We start from the raw sequence: 21,048 nt of genomic DNA on the forward strand, positions 1-21,048 counted from the left end.
GCTCAAGAATGTTGATACCCCGAGTTGAGATTATAAAAGAAATAATAATGACATATGTGTATATATTTATGATAATAATGTATATGTACAGTAAGAAAAAGAGAGATGAGAACGTGCTGAAATTTTATTTAGTGATATTTCTCTATCTACTCGTTGTGCAGATGCCGCGGTATAATACCAAAAGAAATAATAATGATCAGAGCGTAGAACGACGACGGAACTGGTCGTTGGTGATGTAGATAAATGCCGACGACGACGACGACGACGATGTTAGATGACATACACAACTGCTTTATTATTACTAAGAGTATGTAATAGAACCGAGATTTAAATTAGTATTAAGTATACGCTGCACCGTGAGTTTTAAAATCCGTGAAACGTTTATACTTGTATAGAGGAAAAAGAGCTGCTAAATAAAAATATTATAAATGATAAATAATAAATTTGTTGTTTTATTGAAAATAAAATTGATGCTTAAGTGAACGTAAAGCGTTTTTGAATACCAGCAATAAATAAAAAATAATTTTTAATTAAGTAATTAACTTGTGTTGGCGTAGTAGAAAAAGAATAAAATAAAATAAAATTGTGTAAATAAAAAATTGAAGGTCTTTAAAGAGTAAATGTTACTTACGAAAATGCCAATGACATAAATTAAAATAAAAAAAAGTTAAATAAGTATGAAGTGACATACTAAATGACGTACACGACTCACAGGTGCGAGTGTCGATGTTGATTATTCAACTGAATAATCTTAAAAGTTGAGTGAAAAGGCGATGCGTGATTCGTTTACAAAAAAGACTTACCGAGTTCTTATATATGTACATATATGTATACATATAATCTACCATATATGCCATATACTATATAAGTATAATCGAATAACTTATAAGCTGCCTACATAAATATAATGCCAAAAAAAAATTTCGTCGGTCCCGAAATTCGACAACTGTCACACCTAATTATTTATTATTTATTTCATTCGTTACTCTTCAATTGACTTTTTTTAATCTTTAATGATTCAATTATTTTTAAAACTTTCAGATATTCGGATTTTAATAATCAATTTTTTTATTAAATAATAATTTTCTTATTAAATATTAAGAAGACGGAAATTTCACAATAATTTTGGGCTAAATATCAAAATTAAAAATCTTAAAAAAACCTTTATTTAATAAATCGGATGTTTTAATTAATCAAAATTTTTATACCAATCTGTAGTTAATCTTCGGAAGTATTCACCCAAAAAATCTACAAGATTAATAAAGATATAATAATAAAATGATCTCAATTAAAAAAAATTGAAACTCGTACATAAAAATTTCCGTGGTATAAAATTACATGTGAGCCTGTACGACGCATAACGAGTAATACTGTCTGGTCATAATAACTGAATATATTAGGATCGACGTAATTTTATTATAAATTCAAACAACATACCATCGGTGTGGTATCGAGGTAGGGCGTAATACCATCAAAGGTGTAGTCAATCATACAAAAACAAACCGATTGTATACCTTGCAACCTCAAACGACCTTCTGTACTACTTTTCCTCCCCGTACCCGCACTATCGACGCCTCAAATACCCACACACATTCAAATGCTTCCGTCCATACATAAATGTATCCACGAAACATACAAATAACCGCGAACACGCTTGATCAATATATATTTTCTTCAACTCCTTTGCATTTTGATAGCATCGCAATTTAACGTTCAACTTCTATCTGCGGGAATCCGTTCGCGTGAGCTGTTTGGCAAACTGTTTAACTAAAACTCTTTAACTCTCGTACAAACTATTTATTATCGTATCAACCTAAATATTGAGCAAATATTTGAAATGATAGATAAAAAAAATAACAATATTTAAAAAGTTAAAAAAGGAATTTTTTACTTTTAATAATAAAGAAAAAACTTGCAAGTGTTATCTTACTTTTATTTGGCTTGAAACCCGTTTGAAATTTGCACTCATGAGAATTCTGGTTTGCTTCTGGTTTATTCTCTCACGAAATTTCGCAAACGTGCCGACTTGGGAATGCCAATTAGCCGCATGAAGAACTTCCCCTTCTCTCACTCTCGATACTCATCCTCTCTTACTCTTATTTTTTCATTATTATCATTATCATTATTGTTATTATTTTAATACTTGTTCTTCTTGTTCGTTAGCAGTATAAATGCTGCTGCTACTGCTTCTTAGCTTTATCGAGTCGATATAACGATTGTAAGATTCTGAGAATCATCCATCAACTCGACCACGAAGAGTTAACCATTAACGCGTCTTCCAAGGCGGAACCGAGGCGACACCCTTTGACTCGTGATTCTGTATGTACCTCCACTTGACGTAATTACTGAGGATTATGCCAAGGTCCTCACTCTTTTTTAATCACCACTATACCGACGTACACCGTGTAACTCTAAATGCGCGGTCTTTTTATTTCTTTTTTGTCATTCACCTTCATGCTTATTGGAGACATTTATTATGACATTTATTTATTTTTTTCTCTTAATTCCTTTTAATGGTTCTGTCATTTTTTTATTTTACTAATTTTTTTCCAAATTCTTTGAAACATTTTTTTTTTTTTTTTTTTTTTTCAATTATTTATTTCTGACTTTCAAGAACTGGCAAGTCATAAAATTAACACCCGGTTGAAAAAATAAGCTCTTGATATTTTTTACTAATTATTATTGTAGTAAACTTTTTATATTTTAGCAATTTAAAGGATAATCAAACATTAATTTAACGAAATCTAAAGTCCATTCACCAAAGTAAATACCTAAAAAAAGTAAATAAGAAAAGGCAATAGCAAGTCTTATAATAAAGAAATGGGTGCTCGTGTTGTGGGAACCCGGGCCTACCGTACCTAACCGTGTTTTCCACATTCATGACTTGGCTGAGTATCTGTAAAAAAAAAAAAACGTAGGCGTTGTTGGTTAAAGTACAAAAACAATGTTGGTTTTAATGCTTTGACAGGAAGGTAAATCGTGCGTTGCCAGGCAGAGTTCACTGCCTCTGGTTTTTTATTTTTTACTTTGTTTATTTATTTATTTTTACTGTTTTTTCAACAATTCACCATTTTATCCTATTTATTGTTTCATTGTTATTCAAAAAACTAAAAAAACATATTCATGTAACTTTTAAATATTTATTTTATCAAAACTTTAAATTTTATCATCAGTCCTATCCCGTCCGTCTTGTTACCTTGCGATCGCAAAAACGTGTTCTGTATTTTACATTTAACACAACATTTCAGCAAAAAAGGACTACCGAAAAAAAAATATACTCCCGAAATAAATGGTTAAAAGATGAAAAATATATTCTTAAATTCTAATTTTTTCATCGTTTCAGATTCTCCATATTCCGGCATATAAACTCAAACGTGTTTCGTTTACTCGATTAAACTTTGAACATTTTTTATCGATGGGAATTCCAAAGGTTTCTTTTTTCATACAAATTATATATCCTCTCTCTTTTTCTCTCTAAAATAAAATCAAACAAGAAATTTTAATCCCACGCTATTTTTTTACGTCAAAAAAATATTTAGGAAGGAAAAAAACATTTTAAGGATTCAAACGTTGTCTTAGTCGTGCGCGTATAACGATCTCTCATATATCTGTATATATATTCTTAAAACCCGGGTATCGTGAAAGTTTTATCCTTTGGAATTAACAATTAATTGTTAGCATTGCACGCGAATAAACATATAAAATTCCTTATAAAATATTCAAAGCACGTGACAATGCTGCTATAAAGTATATTTCAACTATCCTATAATATAATATAAAATTGATGACTAAAGTGAACTTAGTTTAGTATCAAAATTCTCGATACTAATCAAAAAAATGGACCCTGATTTCTTGTTGGTTTAGAATTGGAGCGCGTGCGTACAGTGCCCAATTTAAATTTCTTCTTTAAATCGACCAACAATAATATTCAAAGTAATCCACGATAACTTCCTTATTAGGATCCATTTAAACTTATTAATTTTTTGAGTAATAGTTTTATTGGAATTAAGCACTCTGATAAAAAAATTAACTTGATTAAAGAAAAATTATCGATTCAAGAGCATTATTTTGAAGAGTTTCATGATATTGAAATAAGTAAAATTTATTAGAACCAAGAATAAGTTTTTCATTCAAGAATTTTTTGTTTAAATTCTTCTAAATGATAATCTTAAGATCAAAAATTTTTCTCTTTGTAATCTAATTAATTTTTTTGTCAGTGCAAAAACTATTTGGATCCTTTTGACCAATTTTTGAGACTAGAGCATATTTTCTCAAAAGTTATCAAAAAAATATGTTCTTGTATCAAAAAAATTTTTTTAATAAAAGTGTTTTTTTTTCTCAGCGTAATACAGTAGAGGTAAAAGGGATACGATAAGAGTATAGAGTAAGGAGTTTAAAGAGTATAGACATTATAGCACACATCAGAAGTTGGCGCATAAACGAGTGAGACGAAGGGGCACGGGCAATGGCATCACTTGGATCGATGGGAACTCGCGGTGTGAAGGCATGTGTTATTCTCTCGAGGCCGTTGGAGGACGTGTCACGTTGTGCATTGCCGATTACGAGCGGTTTATCGAGTCGTACGTCGTACACATTGTCGTCCCCTTCTGGTTATTCTTCTTGGTTATTGTCGTCGCTGTCTTGGTTATCGTATCATCGTAGGCAAACAATCTCACGTGGAGTGGACGTGACTCGTCAATACCTCGTGCTACTGCTTCTATCTTCTAACTGCTGACAGCTTATGTACTCGCTACACCCTCTTATATTCACATATTACATTACTGTGTTTCAATCTAATCTACTTTTATTTACGTAGAACGTAATATTTATCTCTCACTCTTATCGGTATCTACAATACCGCGCTCGCGACACATGCATTGTTATGTGTTTTTTTAACATCCCGATACGGCGAAAATAGTCCAGCAACTTGTGTTTGTAAGACGACTATTTATTTTATCACTTTTTCACTAACAAGTTTATAAAAGAACTTCACGCTTTTCTGCACTTAATAGTTTTTAAAGCAATAAAATTACATGTATGGCTTACTTGCAGCACGCACATACAGCTCAGACCTCAGATGCGTGAATTAAAATTATTTAAGCAATTATTATTATTATTTTTGTTATTAGCGATATTTTTAGTGGTTAAATGTATAAAAAATAGTGCTCAAAAATATGAAAGAAGATTGCAAAAAAAAAGTATGAATAAAAATAAATTACAATATTTAGAGCTACGGTTTTTTGTGTAAATAAATTTTATTTTTTTTATAGCAGGTGCTTTCAATTGCGGTTGAAATAAGTTGTGAATAAATCAATACGGATATTAAATGTACCAAAAAGTTCACTCAGTTTCGCAAAAATACGTGCTAATAAAGTTAACGGATCTATATATAATATCAAATGTATATATTTTTAAGGCTTAACTCTCTTATTGCGTGTGGTAGAGAAGTGTACGTGCAAAATGACCGTAATTTTTAAGAAAAAAATAAATTAGCTTTTTTATGAAAAAGTATCCACTTGCGATATTAATTTTTTTGTGAATAAAAAGTATGGGTCTTGAAATTTTTTATAAAAATAAAAAACTGGATTCAATTTTTAAAATTTATATCATATTTTTATTTAATTTTATTTTATACGTTAATCACGGAAAGAATTTACTAAAAAAATATTATTACAAAAAAATACAGCGTATTATTATTTATGTTTATTATTGTTATTTTGTAAACATGACCTGCGTCATACTTGGAAAATAAAAAACAAAATTTTGCGCTAAAAATATTAAAATAACAAAATAATTATGATATTAAAAAATAAATAAAAGAATAAAAGCAATTGACATATAAACGCGTTTAAAATATTTAATGGCGCCAGCGCCAGCGAGTATGAGTGTGAGTGTGTGTCTATTTAAATGAAAAGCCATTTCGATAACACTTGGGTATTAAAGTAATATAAGTACATAAGTAAAGAGAGAAGTTAACTGCTGTGAGCGACGTTATCGCGCATCCGCTCAACGGGACTGTGAACTTGCCTTTACAGACTACTTAAGTCTCAATAATTCGCACGAGTAATGAGTTATGCGCAAACATATATCCTTATTTACATCGACCTTAACTTATGATACATTTGTCTAAGTTTAACATTTACAATAAACAAAATAAAAATCCATAATCATTACAATCGCTCATTTAAAAATTATCCTTATCGTTCTAACATAACAATGAGCTTTTACAAATGTTACTTGTGATTAAGGCTCCACTTAATAATTTAACTATCATTAACCCTTCATTAAAAATCTAGATTAGAACAAAACTGACATTGACGTAAACGGTAATGCGAAAAAATTAAGAATAATAATTTTAAAAAAAGTTCTTACTACCGTAAATTACCATAATTACGAATATCTGTCATTAAAATTAGATAAAATATAAAAATTAAACTTAAATACTTAATACGCATACAACAAACAAAATTATACATGTAATGATAATGAATATACCTATTTGCGTTGTATTGTGTCATATTTCAACGCAATAATCCGTAAAGTAATTAAGCGAGTGGATACGGAGGTATACAATAACTCGTTTGTAACGGAGTAAAGTTAAGTACAAGCAATTAACTCCTGAACCGAAATCGATCAGAAAACTAGTTAGTTACTGCTCCCGCTGCTGTTGCTGTAGAACAGAACACATCACCTAAATTACATCAGCCACCGTAGGGGATCCATTGAGAAGTTGGCGAGCCAATGAGGCGTGGCGGATAAAATATTTGCTGGCTAGCTCGCTAGGATTCACTAAAACCTCATTATGATTTAATTAGATAAAAATTAGAAAAAAATGGATGTAAATAGAGTAGAACTAAAACGAAATTAGTAAAATTTTAACTCACTGAAATAAATAAGTATGAAAATTACATAAAAATTAGTAGTTTAAAATAGTTGCCGAAATGAGGCGAAAAAAATTTTTCGATCGTAAAGCACTCTCTGATGCTTCGCATCATGACTCGCGCAAAATCAATCTCCTAAAAATTTGATAAATTTAAATAAATAGGCTTTACTTTTAGTAAATTAGTTCTAAATATAACCATTTTTATTAATAAAAAAAGTTGATAACTATCAATTACTAGTAGTATACTTTTGATATTTTTAAAAAATATAATAACTACTAACAACCTTGCAGTCACCATGTGATTGCCGTAATTTGTGAACTATAAATAAATAAAATTTTGCTTTATTAAATAACTCTTGTTAAATTGCACTATACTTTCTTAACTATTGACATTTTTAAAGATATAAGCTCATCCCGATGTTATACTCATCAAGAGCTTTCATATGAGTACCCACATGCATTTTGATATATTTTTCATGTATAAATCTATATGATATATACATAAATATATGAAAATTGATGTGGGTACTCAAATGAAAGCTCTTGACGAGTGTAATGTCAGGGTGAGCTTATATCTTTAAAAATGTCAATAGTTCACAAGATACGTTGTCATTTCTTAGTTATGTTAAATTACTCTGTACTTTTTTAAATATTGACTTTTTTAAAGATATAAGCTCACCCTGATGTTACACTTATCAAGAGCTTTCATTTGAGTACCCAAATGCATTTTGATATATTTGTCATATATAAATATATATGATATATACATAAATATATGAAAAATTGATGTGGGTACTCAAATGAAAGCTCTTGACGAGTGTAATGTCAGGGTGAGCTTATATCTTTAAAAATGTCAATAGTTCACGAGATACAAGGTCGTTTCTTAATTATGTATCTAGAGATAGAGCATTTTCGAATGCAGCCTAAATACTTATCATCATAAATTTATTATTGGTGAGAATGATATGAAACCTTGAAAAGGCACAATTCCAGGTTAAGACTTTTCCAACGATAAAAACCCATTTTATCTTATAAATACACTGGCCACAAAATTTTGCTTATTCTCTTAATAATATAGATTACCAATCAATCAATTAATTATTTTTTTTTTTTTTTATTAATTCACTTTTAAAGAGTACCGCGAGAATTAAATTGGAGTATAGGCTGATATGTATAACATAATACAGCTATCGACCTACAAGAGAATAGAGAGAAAAGATAAAAGAAATAGCATCACATCAGCACACGTTGGAAACGTGCCAGGCAACGCTCTGGTCACGTTTCTTATTCTCGTGAAGTTTGTAAGGGAAAAAAAAGTAATAGAAGAAATGAAATAAAAAAATAAAGACTCGGTCAAAGAAGGGATGAGAATAAGGAAACGAGTAGTAATAACAATAATAGTAATAATAATTATAATAAGACCAAAAACGTTGATGGTGGTGTGTATAGGGGATAGAGGCGCCTATTTACCGACACCCACTAGAATGGGCCAATCTGGGGTAGCTGTCACACTTATTGCACGTTCTTTCATTGGATCCGTACCTTGAATACCCTTAGGGCCCTTCTACTAATAACACTACTATTGATGATGATGGTGATGCTGTCTATAACTATAACTATATAGAATGTAGAATGTGTAAACTTTGAAAGCTGTGTGTGGAATAGAGGTTTGAGGTACACGGGAAGATTCGAGGACGAGAGTTCCCACGAGGCGATACCACCTGTGCTACGGCGACGATGACGACAGCCAACCCCTAAAAGATGTGTGTACAACTTTTGTAAGCGGTACTGTGCTCCTTTTCTTACTTTTGCTCTTGTATCTTGCCCTTACAAGAGTTATCCATCCTTCTTTTGCTCTGGTCTGATTGCCAGCTCTGGCTCTCCCTTGCTATTGCTGGCTCTTACTGTTTAGTTGTATGTCAACTATAGGTATATAGTTTAAGGACACGGTTGATTACGAATAAGAAGGAGGGAGAACGCATGAGGAACGAATGCAAGCTGGCCTTGGGCCTCATGCGGGGTGTTAAAAGATTCGAGGGTTCCATTCCAGTTTAAACCAGTGAGACAGATGGATAATAAAAAGAGATAACCATTCTATTTAATAGTTGCTTTTATTTAGTTTTTTTACAAGGCGAAAATAGTTTGGATTCTTAATCGTCGCTGTCAAAATTATGCTGGTAATTTTTAGGAGATTCTTTGGTTGTTATATTTGTAAACTAAAATTTTGTTGGAAGGTTTTATACTTTAGTTAGTTTCACGATTTCTGGTCGAGATTATGCTCCAATTTTTTCAATTTTTCTCAGAAAAATTAGGATGAAATATCTGAATAGTTTATAATTTTAATCGATGAAATGAAAAATATATAATTGAAAGAAATGTGATATCAGAATTGATTACAGGAGACACTTGTTGAATAAATGTCAAAGATAATTTCCAAAGAATGTTAGACATACGAGTTTAGATTATATAAATAAGAATCAGAGACTCAACTGTCTGTCGAATTTAGTGATAGGTCCTCTGGGTGATTATCCCAAGAGAATCTCAAGATGCCTCTAAACCCCCGTAGATACACACCGAGCACAACACTCTTGACTTAACAGACTTGACAGACTTGACAAAGTTTCATAAACATCCAACTGATCTCTCAAGTGATCCTTCGAAACAAGAATAAATTTTACACAATAATACCGAGGATTCATACCTACGTGTTTCTTCAAAGAGTGATCCATTTTTTTGGAGTTTGGAACGATCTTGTTTTGAAATATTTAAAAAATTCTTGTTACAGTTATAATTAATAATTACTTATAAATCGAAAACAATAGGACCGTTTAATGGATAATAAGCAGCAGGTGATCGGCATTTGATCTTTCGAAAATACCCGTTAGTGTGTAATGTCACGGTGCGTTACTTTTTCTACCAACCCACTAAAATTAACCCTTAAAGTAGCCCATAATTAACTTGGCCTCAATTTAAAAACCAATAAATAAAATATTTATCTAATTTCAAAGCACACATATTGAAAAAATAATCGATATAATTTATTTTAACGAATCATGACTCATGACTCTTAAATTCTCTATCCGAGGATCAAAAAGATCAATCAAAATCAAAATCCAATACTCAATAAAAATAAAAGAAAAAATCCTTTCTACATTCCTAAACGGCGAGCTCGAGTTATCAAAGTCTCATCAGCTCCGGTAGTAACTACAAACCTTTTTTTCTTGTTCTTTATTTTCTTTATAAAACTCCTATCTCCCGACCACCAATTTTATTGATCAGATTAGAAATGATGGAGCATCGAATCCGCTACCGAATTATTATCGAGCCGATCCATCGATCCGTAACATTTTTTGCTCGCGTATATTATATGAAAGGAAGCGTCAAAGAGTGAATAATAACCGGCTGAAAACAAGAAAAAAAAATCTATAATGTAGATTAAGAAGAAAAGGGGGAACAACATTACAAGTTACAATATTCTTATTAGATATTAAAAGCCCTCGCGCTGGCTATTACACAGAGAATCGCTCGGATATCGATTAATATTCTGGTCGTGAAGATACCCATCATCCGATCATCGTCTAGCAGCGAATAAGTGAAGCTATAAGCAGGGATTATTATCGCTGATCTGAGCACGCTCCGTGTGCGACAGCAATGACGGAAGCTGTATAACCCGTCATGACCAGTCTCTCTCTCTCTCTTTCTCTTTCTCGTCCGATATTATATTAATAATTATAATTATTAATGCTAATTTGATCTGATCCGTATACAAGAAAAGCATAAGATAAACTGTACGGTACATTTTATTTAATAGAACATTTTCTAATCTCTTGTGATGTGAACGTACACGAGTAAGAGGACAGGTAGTATAGAGTATAGGTAAATGTAATGTATAAAATAAAAAAGTAGTGGTACTTTCACCCGAGATGGATTAAGCCGTCGCTAACGTCGAGCAAATCCAAGCCAATACAGTAAAGTTAGAGGCGCTAGTTTCTGTTTGCTTATATTACATTAACATTAACATTAGCTAGAGCTTCAGCTTGTGCAATAATTTACACCGCTCAAGTCTCAAGATAATATTTAAACTCTTCTTTCTTATTGTATAGCAGATAGAACTCGGCTCTTCCTCCTTACTTATACATATTAATATCCTGATGTATACACTCTTCTTTCTATATATTATTATATATGCTGATATAATACAACTTGCGTATAATGTATCTCGCGAGCAGAGTCAAGTTCCCGTCGTGATACACACTGTATACATCAGCTAAGTAAAGGTTGAATAAGCGGTTCCATTCGCGCGAGTCCAATTAATCACCTTGGTTTATAAGCGTGCACGAGTCGTTGGCACGCGGCTTCTGCAGAATTACCAGTTATAATTTTCTTTATATGTATATATAAATATTTTTTTTTTTTTCATTAAGATATTATTAATTAAAATAATGCCCAAAAAATCCGAGGTTATTAATCACATTGCTGGCAAGAAATATTATTATTGTACGCAAAACTAAAATTTATTGTGATTTAAGATTTAAATAAGAATATATATTTTTTTTTTTATTATGAGTTTTACTTGTATACCGTTTTCTGGTTCTTACAAGGTTACTTTCCGCTCTATATTATCAACTCAGTTTTTTTTCAACCCTTTTTTATAATCAACATATTCTCCGCTCTTTTTATACTCAACATGTTCTCCACTTTTTATTATCAACATATAATTTTCGCACATATAATTTCATTCCAATGTGGCTGTGGACCGACTTGTGCTTTCTGTACTGCATTTACCCTATTCCTCACCCCTTTCTATCGGTTGTTGGAATAGTGGCGATGGGGAAACCACAGAGAAAACCCATACCAGTACAGTTCAGCTACCGGAGCGACTCCCGACGGTTGGTGTTGAAACTATTCGAACAACCGTCGGGGCTCGAACCCTCGCCTCACGACATGATGCACGAACGAACTATTGGGATAATGACTTAGTCCGCTCGGCCGTCATTCCGCTTAAATAAGAATATATTTACTGTAAATAATTATTTAGCTGTTTAATTAAAATAAATTAGAGAGCGAGCGCCAGATAAATAAAAACAGGGTATATATTAAACGGGCAGGTAATTACGTCGCGACATAAAAAACCTACGGATAGTTTTACATATATTCACGTATGTATTATATGGGTAATAAATGGTCATGGGTATGGGTAATAGTAGTAATACGAATACGAACAGCAGCAGCAGCAGTCTAACCCAAGGTAATGGACTCTTGTCAAACAGCAATCCCATCAGCCCGAACGGAAGCGTGCGGATAATGGGCGAATCGTAAACATACACGGTGTAGTGGAATAAGTAATAATGAGAACGCCATACCAGACTAATATGCTGGAAGCGTAAGCTAACTTTAAACTACTTATACTTTATATTCTTGCTAGCTTTAGTTATACTCTGAGAGCCCATCAGAGTTGTAATAATAACATAACATAATAAACAAAGTCCAAGAAATTCGAAAAAATGTTGAGAAGGATAACACGGTTCTTTGACTTGGGATCATGCAAATGCCATCGAGATAAGATATAAAATTAAAATTCTAAATAAAAAAACAGCGAATAAATAAAAGATTGATAAAAGGAAAAAATCAACCCGGGAATTTTTTTTTTTTTTTATTTTCTGAGTGATTTTTTGTGAGTACCTCGTAAAAGTAGGGACATTTTGAGAGACAGAAAAGTTAGGATAACCACTGCTGTAATTCACTTTGCCAACAAAGATGGTAGCTACTGTCATACTTGTTATTCTTGTTCTCCAAGAATATGGCCCGTGCGACTGACAATAGCTTGACATTATGGGTATAGTCGTCGTCACAGTCGTCATAGTCTTCACTCAGTAGAGGTTACATTATCCCCAGTCCCGGACCAATACACACAAGTATTCTTCTCTCTTCAACACACAGCCTCAGGTATCAGCCTGCTAGTAAATCACATCTACAACTACATCCACAAAAACTAACACTACTAGTGTATATGTAGGCAGTTCTTTCATTTCGCTCATTTTTGTGTATAATATAATATAAATACATAACCAAGTGAAGAGAGAAGCAAAACAGCGATGTAATCTAGGTAAAAATGAGAGAGGACTCATGGTTGGCTGCACAATCGGCTCCGTAGATTGTATGCTACACAGTATAATATAATATCATATATAAGTAGAGAATGGTAGTGTAAATGTATGCGTGTCTGGCGATGCCCCTCACAGCCATCATCGGGGTGGAACGAAGCCTGGGAATATTCCCACGTTCTGTTGTAGCACGAGCCAACGAGCCAGTACACCCATGGAATTTCGGAGCCCACAGTATAAGTAGTTGTAGTATTATAGAGGAAGCCACTACCATCTACCGTCATCATTACCAGCTTCAGCCGGCGCACAACTCTAACTTGAGTTAAGATAAAGAGAGACCAACGAGGAATATATTTTAGAATAATCTTTTACTTCGTGCTGAAGAAACAGGGAACTGAACTCCTGTATACTACTTAGATTCTGGTACTATTGCTTACTTTGTTCGCATGCTTCTAACTATACTAATACCTTCTACATCACTAGACAAACTAAGACCAAGACTGAGACTTTGAACTTACTGAAGAGTTTTTTGCCGAGGCAAAAAGAGAAAGAGTTATTTATATTTTATGGCTACTCGCTAAATAAATGAATAAGACAAAAGTTTTTAAATAAAATTTGAAATTAAAAAGAGAGAAAGGCGCCTGCTGAGGCACGCTTCGAATTAGCATTGGACCCCGACGATGTTTGCACCGTTAACTTATTCCTCGTGGCTTCTAATCAAGCTCCTGGGGAGTTTTTATATACCTCACACTCAGCATCTTCTTCATATGTTGTTGTTGTTGTTGTTGTTGTTATTGCTGCTGCTGCTGTTGTGAGTTGGCAAATCTAGAAAGTAAATAATTATGATGAAATTAACATTAAAATAATTATTATATCCTTTTGTTAGGGCTTCAAATTCAAGTGAGAAAAAAAAAGTAGTTATGTAACGAATTAGATCATACTGTAATAATATTTACATGTTCGTGTTCTAGCTCTTACTCTCCGCTTCTTGGTAATCATCATTAATAATTATTACACAAATTTGGCGATAGTTTTAATGTTTTTTTGGGATTTTCATTTAAAATACACATTCATGTTGATGTTTTTGGATGAGATGAAACTTTTATATACTTTATAAAAATACAAGTGTCTTGGGACTCCCGTTTTTCCTCTTGAGAGTTGATACTTGATTGTAAAACTTGTTCAACTGGTAGGAGTAGATTTTCGTGAAAATTGATGTGTTAGATTTAGATGGGACTTAGATATCAGATTTTATAAAGAAAATCTTTTTAAAGTTTCAAGTCACTGTCATTTGAGGAATAAGAATGTTTCAATTTTTGACACCTTGATTCTTTTGGGAGTTGAGTTTATTTTAGTGAAATTCTTCTTTTTATAAGTATCGATGTAGTATATTCGAGGAACATTTCAGCCAAATTTATTTAGTTACATTATATAAATTAAATTCTAAATAATTAATCAAAAAAATTTTATTTAATATCATTTGATTTTCAATAAAAGAAATATTTTAAAGAAATCGATAAAATTATTCTCCGAAACAAAAATTTAATGGTATTTAATATAATAGTTTTTACGTTATCGTACGCTTGAAAGAAAGAAAAAAAGCTTGTTAATATGAGTAGAGATAATGGAGATTTAATGACATGGTACAGCGAGTGTAAAATTGACTTATGAAGCTACATCCTGTGGCTGCTCAGTGTAGTGTTTATCATTAGGCTTTGTATTTTAGGCATAATTGGAAATATTTTGATGGATGAGTCGGTGGATCTGGGAGTTGTTATTTATTAAGGAGAGTAGATTCAGAGGATATGAGGTAGGTCAAATACCGGTAGGGCAATAAAAATTCATATATCCACATCTACATATATGTTATCCCTGTCCCGAAGCCGGCGAGTTTATAGAGTTCCTGCAGCACGCTGGGTCGTGTCTCATTACAGAATCACCGGGGTAGCGAGCCAACTTAAACATCGCCGACCGATTCTCTGATCCGAGGCATCTCGTACCTCTCGGGAGTCGTAAAAAAAATTCAACATTTTTCTCATCTTTTTATTTTACTCTCCACTTATACTTCTATTCTTCTAGACTTACCGCTTACACTCGGCGATTTAAAAAAATTATTGAAAAACGCCAAGAACTTGGCTCAATTGTGTGTCTTTTCCAAAGAGGGCCTAAACACCTCGTTAGAGTAAAACACACCGCAACCAGTCCCGTTGTCAGCGCCGGGATAACCACCAGCACTGAGGCAACGAAGATTAAAAACCGAAACATAACAACTCATTAAATATAACCCACTTTACTTAACGTTTATTTAATACTCTCCTCGTTAAACCTTACGATTTTATTTCATTCTCATTAATTAAGGTGAAAATTTAAATATCTAAAAACAGTTTAAGTTCATTTTATAATTTATTGTATTTATTTTATTACTATCTAAAGTGTAATAAAATTTTTTTTAATTATTAATAAGTTCAAATTGATGCGAAAAATCAAATAAAAATTTAATTAGAAAACAATTATTAATAGATGTAATTATTTAAAAATTAAAAATATTAAAAATTTTTTTAAATCATAATTTAAATTCCTAAAAAATTACGTATATTTTTAATCCAAGACACTTTAATGAAAGTTATTACCTAAAAAATGTATAAATTATAATGAAAGCAATCCTCGTCAATCAAAAATTTGACAGCGTCAGTCCCATCAAGCTCATCAAAATCTCATAAGATATTTAGACGTATAATAAGAAAATACGTAGGTGTCAGAGAGAGTTAACATGCACAGTGGGCCTTGAATGCATATTTAAATGCTCGGTAAATATGTCTCGTGAGTGTTCGAGTGATCGTCAGAGTGTAAGAGGAGTAGCCGTCGACAGTAGCACGAGATCGCAATTACGGTGCTCGCGAGTAGTATGCACGTGTGATATATACCAGTATATACATCGCGGTGGTGCCGACAAGTGTCCATAAGACTGGACTCGGACTCTAAGCCGATGAGGTTCCAGCCTCCAGCAGCTCAGTAGTTGGCAAAAAGAGAGAACGATCAAGAGACTGCGTAAAGAGCCGCAGGCCATATAATATCACGGAGTATTACCTATACGCAGCATCCTCCTCAATACTAATGTGAGACGAGACCAGCAGAGATGAATAAGAGGTGCAAGAGGATCGCGGATCAGAACAGGAAGAAGCAAAGAGTTAGAAGAGAGGAAAAGAGCTCTGAGAGCACGCCATCCTCGTGCTGGTCGCGCGTCGTGGCGTGTGCTCGCTCCTGAGTTATCTTTCCCTTTGCTCCTTACTCACACTACCTCAGCTTGCTGCTTAGTCGTGTATTCGTATTGTGTTGTTATTATTATAAATATATACGCGACTAACTCAACACAATCAAACAAAATTACTACCAACTCGGATCTGAATCTGTATCCGTATCTGTATTTGTATCTGTATCCATAACATAGTTATACTCCTGTATTGTGTATTGTATAAGACACTAACTAACGTGACAGTGAGCAAACGAGGAGGATGGAGATAGCAAGTAAGGGTGCAGGTGTGTATCGCTGTTAAATTCCCCCACTGGGCACGCCACGGCCCAGCAGGCAACGACGACCGAGAGCTGTGGGAACATTTCGTCCCGTGAGCTTCCCACGATACGCTCCTCCGGCTGGTAGCTGTGCTGAGGTACCACACAACCAGGACCCTCTTCACATACACATAATACATACAATACATATTATACACGACCAACACACAGCTTGCAGTCATGCTCATTCTTAACTCCCCTCTCTTGTCTCTCTCATGCACTCATCCGTTACTAAGGCAGCCCCGTTTCAATTCAGTTAACTCAACAGCAGTGGGGATTCAAATCCCGACTAGTGGGGAACTGTACTCTTGGAGAGGGTATAAATACCCTTATAAGGCCCCCACTGAGCCAGAAACCACTCAGATATACTCGGCACTCCGAGCTAGCAAGTTATCTCTCGTTATAAAAAACAACCACTTTGTTTATTTCGGAGATTGTGATAATCAGAGTGTCAGTTTGTGATAATCAATCATTTGATTTTTATCTTTTTATTTGAAATTTTAAAAAACTTTCAACGTTAATCAACAATATGTCTCCACACACTACCGCTTATGCAGTTGCTGGTGGCATGGAGTACGAAGAGCCGGTGTCCAGGACTTACCAGTACCGGAAAGTAATGAAGCCAATGTTGGAGCGCAAACGTCGGGCCAGGATCAACCGCTGCCTGGACGAGCTCAAGGACCTGATGGTGAACGCGCTCCAAGCTGAGGGTGAGAACGTCGCAAAACTCGAAAAGGCCGACATCCTCGAGCTGACAGTTCGCCACCTTCACTCGCTGAGAGCCGCCAAAAGATTGACTCTCACTCCTGAAAATACCTACGCAGACAAGTTTCGCGAAGGATTCACCCAGTGCGCTCAAGAAGTTTCTACTTTTTTGCAAACAACAGTGACCAGTGTTCACCCAGTGGCCGGTGCTCAGCTCATTCGCCATCTCGGTGGCTGCCTCCGTCGGCTGGAAGGACCTGTCAACCCCAACGCCGTTCACCAACAATCCACTCCAGTGGTTCAACAGCAGCAGCATCAACACAATCACCAACAGCAGCTTCCTCCTGCAATTATTCCTGCAAATACTACGACTGACATCACCAAGGTACCACAGAACGTCTACACCCCGCCTCAAAGTCCAATGAGCGTCGCGAGCTCCTCAGGTGACTCCAGTGAATCAACATCTGTCTGGCGTCCATGGTGAATAATTTATTTCGGTAATAAATTTGTTGTTACTGATAAAGTTCATGATGATACCAAGGATCTACTGCGACTGGGATACGCTGGTGGTACCAATAAGGCTGACGGGCAAAGCGCTGCAACTTGAAATAACCGGACAACAACTGCTGCTCCAATCCGGGATAGTAAATAATATAAGAAGATAATTAAAATTATTAACATTTATTTTATAAAGATTTAAAATTAATTGTTAAGCGACAAATCAACGTCTTCCAATTCTGTTATTAATTTTCTTGCAATTTCGTGATTTAATTATTTCATTTTAGTATAAATTTATTAAAATTTTTTTCATTTTTCTTTGATATTAGCTTTCATTGATTATGAATAATTGTTTTTTTGATTTTTAAAATATCAAAATATTGTATGGGTGATGAAGCTTTAAGTAATGTCTGTGATAGGGTTTTTCGTACCTGAGATTACTATTTTCTCATATAAAATAAAATATTAAAATATAATATTATAGAAGTTAACTTGTTATGTTTAAGAAGCTTTTTAGCCTTACCACATTTATATATTGATTTGATAAAAAAAAAATCCACATTTTTAAAAAACACTGATTATTATTTTTGAATAAAATAATCGTTAAATATAACCATAACCATTTTTGATTTATTATTTATAGAATTTAAGTAATCCTTATAATTTCCCAAATCATTAAAACCTCATTCTTATCACTTGGCACTTTAATTAGTCATAAGTTGTAAGTTGTAAGTAGTGATAACTTGTATACAGTTAAGTATTCTATTATATTCATAATGATGATAATATATAAATTTCTATTAAAATGTACCTACGTAGTACGTACATATACTAATAATAATGATAACACAGGTAGTCAATTACCACGTCTGGCACACTCAATTGAGTGATTAATGCCTAGATAAATTAATATCTTATGCAGCAGTGGATTCATTTTATATTAATAGTAATATACTCATCTTTTAATACTTTAGAATATTTAGTCGCCGTCATCTATATTTTTTATAAATTATTTTTTCTATGATCAAGAATTAAAATTAAAAAATTATTAAAATAAAACTAGCAACCTTGCAGTCACTATGTGACTGCCGTGACTTGTGAACTATAAATAAATAAAATTTTACTTTATTGAATAATGACTTTTGTTAAATTGCACTGTACTTTCTTAAATATTGACGTTTTTAAAAATATAAGCTCATCTTGATGTTACACTCATCAAGAGCTTTCATTTGAGTGCCCACATGCATTTTGATATATTTTTTATATATACATAAATATATGAAAAATTGATGTGGGTACTCAAATGAAAGGTCTTGATGAGTGTAATGTCGGGGTGAGCTTATATCTTCAAAAATGTCAATAGTTAACAAGAAACGAGGTCATTTCTTAATTATGTATTTAGAGATAAAGCATTTTTTAATCGTCTAAATACTTATCATAATAAATTGACTATCCGTGAGAATGATATGAAACTTTGAAAAGGCACAAATTCAAATCAATATCTTTGCATACAGAAAAAAAAATGTTCTTAAATCAAGTATATATTTTTGAAGAGCTCAATATTCTTGGTTTGAGTAGAAAAATTCTTGATTTAAGAAAATTTTACTTAATTCAAGAAATTTTCGTCTTGATTCAAGACAATTACCCTCTTCAAAATTACATTCTTGGTTCAAGAATTTTTCTCTTGAATCAAGTTAATTTTTTTTTTCTGTGCAATGACACTAAATTTCACGAAAAAACCGATTTTATCATTTGACTACACGGAAAGAACAATAACCAACTGCACATACTCGTATAGTATACTCCTTGATATCTATAGTGAAAAAAAATTTCAGACTATAGTCAATATCCTTCAAAATATACTAAATTATTTTTGGACTGTACTCAGTGAAATCTTCGATTTAATCGATTAATTTTTCTGGTTATATCACGTAAAATTTCACGGGATATAATCTGAAAAATTATTTCGTGTAAATTAAATTATACTCGGTTGAAATTTGGATTATGCCCACGGTGACTCCGCCATTTTTTTTTTCTAACGCCTGCGCGTAAAGTGCTGTTTATAATTTGTGAGTTATAGTCAATCAGCATATTGGACATTAATTAAAATATAGTCAGTGAATTATATGAGTGTGTGACTATTTATATATTTTGATAGGTAAAAATATTTTTTTCTTAGCCTAACATTTTTAAGTTCGAAAAGTCTAAGAAAAGAAAAAAAAGATTTTTAACCCCAAATTATCGGAAAAATTGTGCTTTAATGCTCCTTAAATGTTTTTAATGTATGTAATAATTATTTAAAACAATATTTGACTAACCTAATTTTTAAAATAGATAATAGATATGATAATGCTAAGTGCGCAGGCGCTAGGAAAAAAATTGGCGGAGTCACCGTGGGCATAATCCAAATTTCAACCGAGTATAATTTAATTTACATGAAATAATTTTTCAGATTATATCCCGTGAAATTTTACGCGATATAACCAGAAAAATTAATCGATTAAATCGGAGACTTCACTGAGTACAGTCCAAAAATAATTTAGTATACTTTGAACGATATTGACTATAGTCTGAAATTTTTTTTCACTATAGATATCACGGAGTATACTATACGAGTATGTGCAGTTGGTTATTGTTCTTTCCGTGCATCCTATACACAAAATTTTTCTTATTCTCTTAATAATATAGTTAATATATTGTTATGTCCTAGACATTTTTTTAATTTTCATTATTTTTTATATTTTCTTGTTTTATTTTTATCTCTCATTTATTTCCGTTTAAATATTATTACAGTAAAATTTATTTTCCTTATGACTCAACGTGAGTATTTAGGTAGTTCAAAACGTGTTTGAAACTACGGTCGGCGCAATGCAAACAATGATTTTAGATAACAGTCGCCTGCATGAGCCACGTTGAATGGAATTATAAAGAATTTTTGAGTATCACATAAAATAATTTTAGAGAATATCAACTAGAAATATTAATAGTACAACGAATAATTTAAGAAATATTTAATACGACTGTTTAATTCAGAATGATTGAAAGTCTTTAAAAATATGAGAGTTAACAATAAACTCAACAAATATAGTTATTAAATACTGAAGGTAAAATAAAGTAATAAGGGAGATTTAAGATATATTATATAAGAATAAAAGGATTTAAGCTAAAAGATGAATTATTTTTTTTTTATAAAGTGAAGATGTTTGAAAAATCAACGTACTGAATAAATTTAGGAAATAATGTAACAAAATAGTTTCAAATAGAACATAAAATATTGTGCGCATAAGA

At 32.6% G+C, this 21,048-nt stretch overlaps 2 protein-coding genes across 5 annotated transcripts in view; both read left to right on the forward strand.

Moving 5' to 3' along the window:
* Nucleotides 1–21,048, forward strand: part of LOC123275252 (tubulin polyglutamylase TTLL4-like) — a 139,131-nt gene that overhangs the window by 113,661 nt on the left and 4,422 nt on the right. The window contains exons 1-2 of one of the 4 annotated variants that reach the window (XM_044743245.1): nt 14,147–14,158; nt 20,386–20,388. The exons of the other annotated variants lie outside the window; for them this stretch is intronic. The gene's annotated coding sequence lies outside the window, so the exon portion shown is untranslated. Of the gene's footprint in view, nt 1–14,146; nt 14,159–20,385; nt 20,389–21,048 lie in introns of those variants that run through there. 4 annotated transcript variants of the gene reach the window in all.
* LOC123275255 (enhancer of split mbeta protein-like) lies at nt 16,887–18,374 on the forward strand. Its single transcript, XM_044743246.1, has one exon. It carries the CDS (start codon nt 17,087–17,089, stop codon nt 17,744–17,746), a length of 660 nt encoding a protein of 219 aa, XP_044599181.1. The 5' UTR covers nt 16,887–17,086; the 3' UTR covers nt 17,747–18,374.

The sequence above is a fragment of the Cotesia glomerata genome, linkage group LG1, assembly GCF_020080835.1.
Source record: "Cotesia glomerata isolate CgM1 linkage group LG1, MPM_Cglom_v2.3, whole genome shotgun sequence".
Taxonomy (NCBI): Eukaryota; Metazoa; Arthropoda; class Insecta; order Hymenoptera; family Braconidae; genus Cotesia; species Cotesia glomerata.